We start from the raw sequence: 14,593 nt of genomic DNA on the forward strand, positions 1-14,593 counted from the left end.
GTCCTCCAGACCGGGTTTGCCTCTAGTGCCTAAGACATACTTACGGAGGCTTAGTTGGCTTCAGGAGCCCCAGATCCTGAGCTGCTGACAGTCCCTACACCCGGCTCTCAAACCTCTATGCTTGTTCTCTGCACCTTCTCCACTATATTCAGACCAAATCTCTGGCAGTGATCAAGAGAGATGAGGGGTACTGTATAGAAAGGGGTAGAGTCTGTATGGGAAATGTATTGGCTAGTATCCTTCAGGAGGCATGAACTGTCTCCTGGCCATCTCCTCTTACATGTATAATAGGCATCTCAAAATTTACAGGCTGAAAAGTGAACTCCCAATCTTTCCCCTAAACCCACTCCTATCTCTGTCAACAGTAACTTTATTCTTCCAGTTGCTCAGGTCAGGCATCTTGGAGCAATTTTTGACTCTTCTTTCTCCTATACCCCATATCAGTAAATCTCGCTGTCCCTACTTAAAAAAAATATATCCAGAATTTGACCACTTCTCATCATCTCCGTCACTGTGATCCAAGCTACCATCATTTCTATCAGCAATAGCCTCTTGACTGGTCTTCCCCCTGTACCTCCAGCCCTGCAGTCTATTCTCAACATAGAGCTGGCCAGTGAGCCTTCTAAAATGTAAGTCAGATGACACTTCTCTTCTCTAAACCCTAAGTGCTGTCCCATTCACCAAAGAGTCCTTTACAACGGCCTCCAAGGACCTTCATGATCTGGTCCCTGCCAAACTCTCTGACTTCATTTTTTACTTTTCCCCTTCTCACAACACCTGGCCTTTATTCAAAAGTCACCCTTAATATTTATTTATTTATAGACAGGGTCTTGCTTTGTCATTCAGGCTGGAGTGCAGAGGTGTGATCATAGCTCACTGCAACCTCGAACTGCTGGGTTCAAGTGATCCTCCTATCTCGGACTTCCAAAGTGCTGGGATTAGACGTGTAAGCCACTGTGCCTGGTTTCACTCCTAATACTTAAAACAACAACTCTCTCTATTACCCTTTTCCTTCCCTCTTTAATTTTTCTTCATAATGATGATCACAATCTACATATTTCACTTACTAATTTTGTTATCCCCCAGTAGTATGTAAGCACCATTAGGGCGGGAGTTTTTGTCTATTTTGTCTACTCCTAAGGAATTACCAGTAACTGGAACTGGACCAGGCAAAAGTAGGCTCTCAGTAAATATTTGTGGTTTTAAAAAAAATTATTTATATTTGAGACAGGGTCTCACTTTGACACCCAGATTGGAGTGCAGTGGCGCGATCACAGCTCACTGCAGCCTCAACGTCCCAGGTTCAAGCACTCCTCCTGCCTCAGCCCCCCACGTAGCTGGGACTTCAGGTGCATGCCACCACGCCCGACTAATTTTTTTTTTTTTTTTTTTTTTTGAGACGGAGTCTCGCTCTGTCGCCCAGGCTGGAGTGCAGTGACCGGATCTCAGCTCACTGCAAGCTCCGCCTCCCAGGTTCACGCCATTCTCCTGCCTCAGCCTCCCGAGTAGCTGGGACCACAGGCGCCTGCCACCTCGCCCGGCTAGTTTTTTGTATTTTTAGTAGAGACGGGGTTTCACCATGTTAGCCAGGATGGTCTCGATCTCCTGACCTCGTGATCCGCCCGTCTCAGCCTCCCAAAGTGCTGGGATTACAGGCTTGAGCCACCGCGCCCGGCCGCCCGACTAATTTTTTGTATTTTTTGTAGAGACAGGGTTTTGCCACGTTGTCCAGGCTTGTCTTGAACTCCTGAGTTTAAGAGATCTGCCTGCCTTTGTCTCCCATAAATATTTGTTGATTCTTTCCTGGATCATAGCTAGTGGCTTAGAGAGGCAACTTAAGCACAGCAATTAAGTCATGGATGCTAGAGCCTGATCCAAAGGCAGGCCTGCCTTGGTTCAAATCTTGACTCTACCACTAACTAGCAAGACACCTAAACTTTCTGTGCCTTCATTTTTTCATCAGCAGAGCAGAGACAATAATAGTACCTAGTTCATAGAGAACCTATGGAGTCATTAATAAGTATAAAGCACTTAGAAAAATGCCTGTCACATAGTAAGTGCTATATAAGCATTCGTTGTAATGATATGCATATGAGATTGAGATTTGTATTAAATATCAGTAGTTTAGATTTTCTAAAATCTTTCAATGTGTTGTCCTGCATTTGCCCGTGTGAAAATTCATTTCCCATGTTTCTGCTCACTTACACAGACTTGTATGATCCCCCTGTAATCTATCTCCAGGGGCCTGGCTCTTCATCGGTAAACTTGGATGTTTCCTCATGTGCTCCCTCCTGCAGTCATTTCAAAGCTGTTAAATAGTAATCTCGCTGGGCCCCAGTTTCCCAATCTGTACAATGAGTAGGGTTGGACTAGGTCATTGTAAAGGGCCTTTCTAACTCTTTGGATCTCCCAGATGGGAGGAGGGACAGGCCCCACCTCCAACTCCACCTCCTTGGATATGCCCTCTGGCTGCCAAGGGGAAGGGTGACAGAGTCAGCTGAGCTCAGCTTCAAGGGGACCAGGTAGGAGACATGCCAAGGTTCTTGGGCAAGGGTGGCAATGGGGCTCCTGGGCTGTAGGCGGGCAGTGGGGAAGGTGTCATAGGTAAATGTCATCTGGAGACACTGTGACCAGGGCACTAGGAGAGGCGAAGGCACCGTGGGGAGAGACACTCCTCTTCCAGGGACACAGCTGTGATGAGGAGTCCGGAGACACTTTGTGTCTGGGTATCTTCCCACTTTGGATAGTGCTGGGAGGCCTCCACCCTCTTAAGCCAGCCAGGCTCTTAGGGACAGAGTGAGCTGCAGAGTGAGAACAACCCAAACCCACGGGCTGCCTGCCTGAGCCCCAGCACTGCCTGCTGCCCACCACTCCCCAGGCTGGACCAAGGGAGCTTGGGTAGGGGCCTGGCTAGCCTGAGTGCACCCAGATGCACTCCTGTCAGCTCTCTCTAGTGCTTCAACAACTGCTCTCCCTGCTCTCTGAGTTTTTTGCCCCAGCTCAGGGATAGGGGTGGGCAGGGAAATCCTGCCACCCTCACTTCTCCCCTTTCCATCTCCAGGGGGGCCATGGCCAGTACAGAGTCCTCGCTGTTAAGATCCATAGGCCTCAGCCTAGGTCCTGGCAGCAGTGAGGTGGAGCTGGACTGTTGGTTTGATGAGGATTTCAAGTTCATCCTGCTTCCTGTGAGCTATGCAGTTGTCTTTGTGCTGGGCTTGGGCCTTAACGCCCCAACCCTATGGCTCTTCATCTTCCGCCTCCGACCCTGGGATGCCACTGCCACCTACATGTTCCACCTGGCATTGTCAGACACCTTGTATGTGCTGTCGCTGCCCACCCTCATCTACTATTATGCAGCCCGCAACCACTGGCCCTTTGGCACTGAGATCTGCAAGTTCGTCCGCTTTCTTTTCTATTGGAACCTCTACTGCAGCGTCCTTTTCCTCACCTGCATTAGCGTGCACCGCTACCTGGGCATCTGCCACCCACTTCGGGCACTACGCTGGGGCCGCCCTCGCCTCGCAGGCCTTATCTGCCTGGCAGTTTGGTTGGTCGTAGCCGGCTGCCTCGTGCCCAACCTGTTCTTCGTCACAACCAGCACCAGAGGGAACACCGTCCTGTGCCATGACACCACTCGGCCTGAAGAGTTTGACCACTATGTGCACTTCAGCTCGGCGGTCATGGGGCTGCTCTTTGGCGTGCCCTGCCTGGTCACTCTTGTTTGCTATGGGCTCATGGCCCGTCGCCTGTATCAGCCCTTGCCAGGCGCTGCACAGTCTTCTTCTCGTCTCCGATCTCTTCGCACCATAGCTGTGGTGCTGACCGTCTTCGCTGTCTGCTTCGTGCCTTTCCACATCACCCGCACCATTTACTACCTGGCAAGGCTGTTGGAAGCTGACTGCCGAGTGCTGAACATCGTCAACGTGGTCTATAAAGTGACTCGACCCCTGGCCAGTGCCAACAGCTGCCTGGATCCTGTGCTCTACTTGCTCACTGGGGACAAATATCGACGTCAGCTCCATCAGCTCTGTGGTGGTGGCAAGCCCCAGCCCCGCACGGCTGCCTCTTCCCTGGCACTAGTGTCCCTGCCTGAGGATAGCAGCTGCAGGTGGGCAACCACCCCCCAGGACAGTAGCTTCTCTACTCCTAGGGCAGATAGATTGTAACACGGGAAGCCGGGAAGTGAGAGAAAAGGGGGTGAGTGCAGGGCAGAGGTGAGGGAACCCAATAGTGATACCTGGTAAGGCGCTTCCTCCTGCTTTCCAGGCTCTGGATAGAAGCCCTCACCCTGAGGGTCGCAGGGAGACAGGGACATTATGGGTGATCTCATCTCTCATAACCCCTTCAGTTGCCCACTCTTTTTTAGCCAATGCCAGTCTTCTACTCCTTTCTCATTGTTTCTGTCCCTTCCTGGGGCCATTGATCCTACAAGTCTTCCTGAAAATCTTCCCCAGTCCTCTTTCCCTGTCCCATTTCCCCCACAGCCTCCTATAGCATGTGTTTCTCCAGCCAGACCAGAGCATTCAGCTGAAGGGGTGGATCAGGCAGAGTCATCTCAGGATTGGCCTGACGTATCTGATGGTGATAACCAGAATCAGGAAGTGGAGGCAACTTCCATATCACAGATGCCAAGGATGTGCCATATGCAGCACCCACACCAACTTCCTGGTTCTCCCTCAAAGACAGCATAGTCTTGCTTACCGAGGCACTGCAGTAGGGTGTGATCCCAGGGAGCCTGCATGCCAGGGTCCCCGCATATAGCTGGGGGCCTAACACTGTTGAACTAGTGCGCAGCATGAATTAAAGTCCTGTGATGGGGTGGGAGACCTTAGCTGATAACAGCCTTTAGGACAGGAATGGGACTGGACCTTCTTTATGATGTTTGCTCAGAACATGTATATGACAGCTCTCTTGTACTTAACGAAAGGACAAGTGGATGGCTCAGACTGAGGGGGTGGAGCTCTCATGTCTATGGCTGTAAGTTCCGGCATTGAGGAGTAGAGCAGATTTGTGCAGAGGATGGTGGTGACAGGAATTGACTCCCAGAACTAACGTTTCACTGATCTCTCCCCTTTCTCTAGCTCCTGCCCCAAAAAAATGATAAATCTGTCACCAGCTCTTTCAGATCAGGCTTCAGGACTTTGAGGCCAGGGTGGAGCACTAGGACTGGGCAGGTTCCTTTTAAAGTTTCCCACCCATTCATTGCTTCTCTCTTCCAGTGCCATCTTAGCACTTACAGGCTTATAGGATCAAGTTGCGGAGGGGAGCAGGGTGCATTGGAAATTGAGAAGCTAACCCCTAAGCCTTGGGAAGTAAGAATTTCTTGGCAGGCATTCTTGAGAAGGGTGGGCTCACACTTACAGGCCTTCTCCCTTTGAAATCACCTTCCAGCCTGTTGGTCTCCTGAGTCAGACCCCAGCCTTGCCTTTCTTTTTTTCCCACCCTTGCTGACCTGTCTCTGATCTCTTACTTAGCTACTGATACCAACTTCTTATTGGCTTCTAAGGGGTCTCTCTCCGTAGAGTAGGGCTGGGGCTGGACTGCAGAAAAAAATGACTTCAGTTTTCCTAAATTTCCCTTTTTGTTTTTTGAAAGGCTCCCACTTTCTCCCTAGATATCCAGGACCTTCTTGCTACGCAGGACTCCTGCCATTAGGAGTAAATGAACCGACTTTTTTCTCCTCTTCTTACTGGTTCTCCCAGTCTCACAGCCACTGTTACATACACTGTTCCTCATCTGCACTCTCTTCCTTTTATTCCTATGACCATGGCCTCTTTGCCCATCACCTCCCCTAACCTGCTGTCCTCACCCAGTAAAGCTGCTCTTTCCATCCCAACTGACTCAGGCCAATTTTCTCATCTGTTACTTTAGGGCTGTCTTCCCTTGCACTTTAGCTTTAAACACCTTGACTTTCACCTTGGGCCAATCTCCCTTCTTCTAGGACTGGAGGAAATTGCAGATGAAACCAGAGGACAAGGCTGGCTTGACTCACTAAAACTTCACATCCTGGAACTACGTCTAAGCTCTCATTCCTCTCAGCCTGGTGTGTTCCTAGAGAACATTCCACAGCAGCTGTTTCCTGTCTTTTCCACCTCCAAAAAGCCCCAAATTCATCTCCTTCTTGTGATCTCTTAAGAGAGTTACCTTGCCTCCTACAAAACTGAGAAGCTCTAACGCTTCAACTTCCAGTTATCATTCATGATAACTACTCTATATTTGCCCTGTCTTTCTCCCTTTCTTCCCTGAAGTTCCCAGAATAAGAGGTGGTCCCCTTTCTTATTCCTTTGTTTACCTCTCTTCATTATTTCAAGTCTCTTCCATCACCCATTTTATCCCACCTTAAAAACAAACAAACAAAAAAACAAAGCATTACCACTGACACCTTAACCCTGCTGTCGTTTGTCTTTTCTTTTCTTTTCTTTTTTGTTTTTGAGACAGAGTCTTGCTCTGTTGCCCAGGCTGGAGTGCAGTGGCACAATTCTCGGCTCACTGCAACCTTCACTTCCCGGGTTCAAGTGATTCTCCTGCCTCAGCCTCCCGAGTAGCTGGGATTACAGGCATGCACCACCACTCCCGGCTAATTTTTGTATGTTTAGTAGAGACGGGGTTGCACCATGTTGGCCAGGCTGGTCTCGAACTACCTACCGACCTCAAGTGATCTGCCCTCCTCAGCCTCCCAAAGTGCTGGGATTACAGGCGTGATTACACGCCTGGCCTAGAAACCTTTTATTGTAAATATTCTCCCTGGTTGCTATAGTCTTTCCTGTCTATTATTTCAATTGCCTCATAAAATTATACCTGTCAGTAGATTACATTTTATTTGACTATTCCCCTATTATTGAATATTTAGATATATTTCAATTTTTCTGTGCTTTGAACATCTTAATGTGTATAGATTTTTTCTCCTTTGTAATTCTGTCTCTAGGATAAGTTCCCAGAAGCGGGATTACCAGACCAAAGAGCATGAACGTTTTTATGGATCATGATTGCCAAAAGGACTGCAAAAATTTTCCACACCACAATGACATATGAGTTGTTCCAGTTCCCTTGCAGTGCTAGCATTGGACTTTAGAAGAAATCTCTTTAGATGGTTAAATATTATTTTCATATTTTTTCATTTCTTTGATTACTCAGGGGATTGAACTCTTTCCCATATGTTTACTCTTTGCATCTTTCTTCAGTTGGCACCCTAGTGGTATTCTTATATATCTAAATGTATTCTTTTTTTGTTTGTTTGTTTTGAGATGGAGTCTCACTCTGTCGCCTGGGCTGGAGTGCAGTGGCCGGATCTCAGCTCACTGCAAGCTCTGCCTCCTGGGTTTACGCCATTCTCCTGCCTCAGCCTCCCGAGTAGCTGGGACTACTGGCGCCCGCCACCTCGCCCGGCTAGTTTTTTTGTATTTTTTAGTAGAGACGGGGTTTCACCGTGTTAGCCAGGCTGGTCTCGATCTCCTGACCTCGTGATCCGCCCGTCTCGGCCTCCCAAAGTGCTGGGATTACAAGCTTGAGCCACCACGCCCGGCCCATGTATTCTTTACTTAATGTACATGCTATCCCTTTGTCATTATTTGATGTAAATATTTATCTTATTTATTGTGATACTTTTAATTTTAGTTCCTTATTTTATCCTCTCGCTTTAGAATTTCTCTCCTCATGCTTTTATCTCTCTGATTGCTTTCTATCTCCTTTGCTGACTTCTCTTTTGCTCCTTAAGTAAATAGCATTCCTGAGATCGGTCACAGAGTCATAGCATTTGGGGATTATTTAATGCCCTTTGTTCATTGGACTGTTGATTTTGCCTTGGAGAGAACATACATGCAGGTGACTCATAGTCCTTGAGAGTACCTCAGAGATCATATAGGGTCTGCGCACCCTCTCACTTTACATTGAAGGAAATAGGCCCAGAGAGGTGGCTTGCCCATGACTCAGTAAGTTAGTGGCAGAGAAGAGGCAGAGATCATATAGGGTCTGCGCGCCCCCTCACTTTACATTGAAGGAAATAGGCCCAGAGAGGTGGCTTGCCCATGACTCAGTAAGTTAGTGGCAGAGAAGAGGCAAAGTCCCAGGTCTTCTGACTCCCAGGGCTCCTTATATACCATTACTTCAAGCCAACTCAATTCTAGGCCTTCCCTTCTCCCAACCTCCACCTCTACATCTTCAATTGCCTACTAGACAGTTTCACTTGGATCTTCCATTGTTAATTCCACCCCAAGATGTCAAAAGCAAAACTCCCTGAACCAGTTTGTCTACCCGTCTTGCTAATTTCTGTTCATGGCATCTTCTTTCAAGTCAGCTAGGCTTGAAAACTCTCAGGCGAGTTCAACTCTTGTCTCTCCCTATTTCACAGGTTCTGACGTTTCTTTCTTCATCTTGCCAATTACAATTGGCCTTCCTTTTAGTCTCAGCACTACCATTCTAATACTGGCTTTTGTCACCTTATCCTTGACTGTCATAGGCTCCTAACTAGTCTTCCTTATCTCTAGTCTCTTCCCATCGAAAGGCATCCTCTAAAATGCATATTGCCAGATTAGTCTACCCACACACTGCTTTCAGAGTTTCACTGTCTTACTCAAAATTCTTTCATAGTTCACTATTGTCCACAAGACAAGTCAAAATCCTTTTGTCAGAAATTCAAGAGGGTCTTTTGAATCTTATTTTCCATTATTCCCCAGTAAAAGTCTCTCTTCTAGATCTAGCTAAATTTGTCTTTTCGTTCTCTCTCCAAACAAGACTTGGATTTTCTCACCTCTGTCTTTATTTTTCTGTCCCCCACACTGGAACGCCCTCCCTTTCTTCTTGGGCTGCCCTTTTTCTATTCAGTTTCCAAGGCCAGGCTTTAGTCCTGCTTCCTGTTCGAGGCCTTCTCTGTTGACTCTTACCCACAGTGACCTTACAGGTCACTCCTAGAGCAATTATTGTCTCTGTCAGTCATTGGACGCTTTTATTGTCTTCTAACATTACTTCTACTGTTATCTTGAATTGTTATTTAACTATTCATGTACTTTTGTCTTGAGTTCCCACCTATAAACCCCTTGAGTTACTGTGATAGAAAGGAAAGAACATAGAACAGAAAATCAGAAGACCCAAGTCTGAGCTCTGGTTCAGAAAATGGGGCTCAGGTGTGTCATCTTGAATGAGTCACTCAGACACTCTGAGCCACAATTTCATCATCCGTAAAAAGAAGATAATAATCTCAGCTTTAAGTACCTCTTCAGATTCTGGTGAAGCTCTAAGTACCTCTTCAGATTCTGGTGCTTAATAAATATTTTCTGAATGATTATATGTTAGTAATTCAGTTTATTGTTTCTTCTTCCAGGTATATTTCCACTTTGAGAGGCCACAGGAACCCCAAGGAATTAAAGGCCTAGGGGACTTTAGGAACAAGGGGGGTAGGAGGGCATTGGAAAGATGTTTTGAGGGGAAGTAGACATAACCAGCATCTTTCACATTCCACTCTGTGGGCTACTCACCACTTGGCCTGTCTGTAAGGTTAACCTGGATGTAGGGAGGAGGGGAAGGAGACACATTCTGAGTTTTCACTTTGCTTATGTTTTCTATTCCTTCATCCAACAATCCCCAGCTGATTAAGTTAAATGCTTCACTCAGGACTCTGCTCTTCTTCACTGATGTGATGAAAGCCAGCATTTTGGTAAAGGAAGCGATAAGGTATGGTAGAGAGAAGGAACAATTTTCATGAGATAACTGGATTTGGCTTTGAATCATTGATCTGATACTTGCTAGCTGCATAATCTCAGATAAGTTACTTGATCTCACTGAACTTCAGTTTCCTCATTGATAAATTGGGATAACAATACCCATTTCAGAAGACTGTTGCAAAGAGTCAATGGAGTAACGGATGACGAAACATCACTTACAATTCCTGTGGGTGGGAACTTCCTTTCAATGGTTTTCAACTTTAGCATAGCTGGACATGGAACAAGAACTCCCATTCAAGTACTAATCAGGCCCAACCCTGCTTAGCTTCCGAGATCATGAGATCGGGCACGTTCATGGTGGTATGGCCATAGATCATGGAACTAGAACTCTATATTTGAATCTGCTGCTTAGATGTGATAGTTAAGATCATGACAAAGAAAGAACCTTCGAGTGTGAGAAGCAGAGGGCTAAGAACTGATCACCAAGGGATGGCCATAGCGATGGATTGGGAGGAAACAGTTTGGGACTGTGGCATTGCATGAGGGAGAAGAGAGTTTCAAAAACAGGGATTTAGGATAGTTATTTAAAAAACAAAAACGAAAACTTTGAATAAAAAAAGAGAAAGATTAAGAAAGCAATCAACAGTGCCAAGTGCCTAAGAGAATTCAAGGAGGATGTGATGGTCAGAAACACTCAAAAAAAATACTTGATTCTCTGCCAAACTGGGTTTATGCATACAATAGATAATAGCCGATGGCATTGCCTAAGAGGACAATTTTAAATAACTTTTGTAATCAAGAACTTTTTACATGCATTTCTTGGTCACCACACCTCTTTCCAAAGTTTCTTGATGACCACACCTCTTTCCAAAGTTTTCAGAATAACCCAGTTAATGGGTTACTTGCCATAACCTACAGAGCTGCTATTTCCCATATGAGATGTGGCTTGTCATCAAAAGGAAGAGCAGAAATACCTGAGTGGAACCAAAGAGTGAGTCTGTCTATGAGGGTACCTTGGTATAGGTTTGATTACCAGAGCTTAATGTATTTGGGTCACAAGATGGGAAGAAAAATTATCCCTTCTTCAGTCAAAGTATACATTATTAAAATGTAAGAACTCTCCCAGAGAGAGAGGAAGATGAAATCTTTCTTGAAGCGGGCTGGTTATTATTGTCTATTTTGTACCACAGTTTGGGGTTCTAGTCCTGTTTTTGGATCTACTGATGGAAAGAAGGAAATAAATGTACTGGGGCCAGGTGCGATGGCTCGCGCCTGTAATCCCAGCACTTTGGGAGACTGAGGCAGGTGGATCACCTGAGGTCAAGAGTTCAAGACCAGCCCAGCCAACATGGTGAAACCTTGTCTCTAGTAAAAATACAAAAATTAGCCAGGCATGGTGGTGCACGCCTGTAATCCCAGCTACTCGGGAGGCTGAGGCGGGAGAATCGCTTGAACCTGGGAGGCGGAGATTGCAGTGAGCCGAGGTCACGTCACTGCACTCCATCCTGGGTGACAGCGAGACTCCAACTCAAAAAAATGAAAGAAAACAAATGTACTGGGAAAACTCAAGAGAAGAATCAACTGATATGCTCTCAGGAATCACCACGCTGATGGCACCTGCCCAATTTGTGTTACCTCTCACTGATGTTTAACTTACTGCTCTTTGTACATCTCATTCCCTTCACTAAATCAATAGCCCTCTATCTGCAATGTGAATAAAACATTGTTTTTTTTACCCACTCTAAATATTGCTAGATCCCTTTCCAGAGGGTAGCTGCTGTTCTGGTTCTTTGAGGATTAAGCTGGTTTGATTTTTTTTTTTTAACATTTTTGTCTTCATTTCTCTAATGAAATTTTCTCAAGTACATTTTCCAGGCGCTACTAAGTTTTGAAGGGGCTGGCTTTAATATTGTTAAGCAGGTTTCTTTACTACAGGATTTATCTGGAGCCCTTAACATCATAATATCCACTGTGAATTTCTAAGAGGAGGGGGTTCTACATACAGTACTTAGCAGACTTATGGACTAAGGAACCATTTTTTCCTGCAAGGCACATCTCAAGGACCTCCTATGCCAAGACACATTTCAGGAGGCACTGTTCTAGTAAGAGAAACCTAACTATCTGGAAACCACCTAGTCAGAGGGCAGGTGTTAGCTTATGTGTCCTGCACTCCTAGATTTCTTCTCTCCGCCATGGGCAGATACAGACCAAGAAAAGTTCTTTTCTTTTTTCGTATGTAGAAATGTAAAAAATACTTTTCTACATTTTCCAGGAAATCACATGGCTTTTCAGATTCGATGGAAAAGTTTTTCCCCTCTCCTAATAACAAGTAAAATACTTTTCCTGGAAACCTTTCCCTTTTGAGGTAGTCCATCAATTAGGAATGCATTTGACTGTATGTAACAGGAACCCATGGGGAGGGCTCAACAGGTTATGTGTTTCTTGTGTGTGTTTGTTTTAACAAAAAAATCCCCAGGTCGGCAGTACAGGGTAGGTGCAGATGTTCAAGAGAATGCTTACAGCTTCCTGCTTTACCCGTCTCTTTAATGTATGTTTTTCATCTTTGTGGTTATAAAATGGCTGCTCAACTTCCAAGCACCTTGTCTGTGTTATACATGGGAGGAAAGGAGTAAAGGCATATAGCAAGGGGCTAAACAATCCGGTCAACTAAGCCTTTTTTTTTTTTTTTTTTTTTTTTTGAGAGGGAGTCTTGCTCTGTCGCCCAGGCTGGAGTGCAGTGGCACGATCGCGGCTCACTGCAAGTTCCGCCTCCCGGAATCACGCCATTCTCCTGCCTCAGCCTCCGGAGTAGCTGGGACCACAGGTGCCCGCCACCACACCCAGCTAATGTTTTGTATTTTTAGTAGAGACGGGGCTAATTTTTTGTATTTTTAGTAGAGACGGGGCTAATTTTTTGTATTTTTAGTAGAGACAGGGTTTCACCATGTTAACCAGGATGGTTTCGATCTCCTGACCTTGTGATCCACCCGCCTCGGCCTCCCAAAGTGCTGGGATTACAGGTGTGAGCCACCGTGCCCGGCAGCCCTTTTTCTTTTTCAGGAAAACAATAGCCTTTCCGGAAACACCACTCAGTAGTCTTCTGCTTACACTTCACTGGTTAGAGCTAGGCAATGTACTCAGCTTCCCATACACATAACTGTACATTGCTGCCCCAAACAGGGTGTTCTCTGAGTAAAGAAGACAGGGATAATAGGTATTGGGTAGGATACTAGCAGGGTCTGTTACGTACTGCTTGTTTTTTTTCTTCTGACTTAAAAACTGATTTTCCCATGATAACGTTCTGTAATACAACCAAACTCCTTTCTGAGAAAGTTCTGTAACAAAAGCAAGATTAACAGTATGCAATCTTCTATCACATCTGTTACAAACTTCTCGGAAAACCAAGAACCTAATAAATCTTGAATTCAATAATCGAAATTCTTCCAAATTGTCTTGTACTCATTGTATACATACTATTGTAGTCTGACATTGTCACTTCCATTTCACATGCAAAGTTTTATACAGTCTGCATGTGAGAATGCTTAATGTGTAGTAAATCAGCATTAATAACCGTCAACTGAATTTGAGCAGTCATCCAATAGATCGAGTTCTTAAGGACGTAGTTGTCTGACTTACTTCTCTGTCTTCCCCAGTGCCTAGAACATAATAGGTGGTCAATAAATATTGCTGAATGAAGTGAGTGAATGAATGAATATCTGAAGTGTCCAGGAAGACCTGTCAGGGCCCTGTGTTATCAAGGAAGATCTAGTTCCAAGTAGGAAAGGACCAGCCTGCCAGGTGAGAAGATAGCAGAAAAAATGAACTGTCAACAGTTGATTCAAAAGCAATTCTTTATATATCGGTTAATTTTGGTGCACCAGAGATGGTTTTGGAAAACTTTTATGCATTTTTAAATATCTTTGGTTTTCAAAATTTCAGTTTTTATTTTTAATTTATTAAGGCATTGCCAAAATAAATTTATTTTTAATTTATTAAGCAGGGCTGGCATAACTGTCTAAAAATGAATTAGGAATAAAATTCCAAAAATGTAGGAGCAATAATCCCACATCTGAAAAGTTATGGAGTTTTATTAAATTTTTGAAACTTGGCTGGGTGCGGTGGCTCCTGCCTGTAATCCCAGCACTTTGGGAGACCGAGGCAGGCAGAGGTCAAGAGATTGAGACCATCCTGGCCAACATGGTGAAACCTCGTCTCTACTAAGAATACGAAAATTAGCTGGGCATGGTGGCATCCGCCTGTAGTCCCTTGGGAGCCTGAGGGAGGAGAATCCCTTGAACCCAGGAGGCGGAGGTTGCAGTGAGCCGAGATTGCGCCACTGCGCTCCAGCCTGGTGACGAAGTGAGACTCTGTCTCAAAAAAAAAAAAAAAAAAAAAAAAAAAAAAAAAAAAAAAATTTAAACTTAAACTTGCCTTACATTATTACAAACGCAATGCATTATCACTACACAAAGATCATAAAATACAGACAAGCAAGAACTCTGTGGGGCAGGCAAAGATTTATTAGAACCCAGAAAACAATAAACATATGAAATAATTTGATAAATTAGGCTTTATCGAAAACTTGTAAAAATTGCTAGAAACAAACCTGCAATGCAGATTTTTTTCTTTCTTTTTTTTTTTTTTTGAGATGGAGTCTTGCTCTGTCACCCAGGCTGGAGTGCAATGGTGCAACGTCAGCTCGCGACAACCTCCGCCTCCTGGGTTCAAGCGATTCTCCTGCCTCAGCCTCCCGAGTAACTGGGATTACACACACCCGCCACCACACCCGGCTAATTTTTGTATTTTTAGTAGACACGGGGTTTCACCATGGTGGCCAGGCTGATCTCAAACTCCTGAAATCACGTGATCCGCCCGGTTTGGCCTCCCAAAGTGCTGGGATTACAGGTTTGAGCCACTGCACTGACCAGAAAAATTTC

The 14,593-nt window shown here is 45.2% G+C and overlaps 1 protein-coding gene across 1 annotated transcript; it reads left to right on the plus strand.

The window, feature by feature from the left end:
- Positions 1–2,486: 2,486 nt before the first annotated feature.
- On the plus strand, positions 2,487–4,529 carry P2RY4 (pyrimidinergic receptor P2Y4). The gene has a single exon (XM_007991976.3). The coding sequence runs from the start codon at positions 3,069–3,071 to the stop codon at positions 4,164–4,166; it is 1,098 nt and encodes a 365-aa protein (XP_007990167.3). The 5' UTR covers positions 2,487–3,068; the 3' UTR covers positions 4,167–4,529.
- The last annotated feature ends 10,064 nt before the right edge of the window (positions 4,530–14,593 follow it).

This window comes from Chlorocebus sabaeus, chromosome X (assembly GCF_047675955.1).
Source record: "Chlorocebus sabaeus isolate Y175 chromosome X, mChlSab1.0.hap1, whole genome shotgun sequence".
NCBI classification, from domain to species: domain Eukaryota; kingdom Metazoa; phylum Chordata; class Mammalia; order Primates; family Cercopithecidae; genus Chlorocebus; species Chlorocebus sabaeus.

Bases quoted from the DNA above. Each gene is read 5' to 3' on its own strand.
- P2RY4 (XM_007991976.3), top strand. From the start codon at position 3,069: ATGGCCAGTACAGAGTCCTCGCTGTTAAGATCCATAGGCCTCAGCCTA.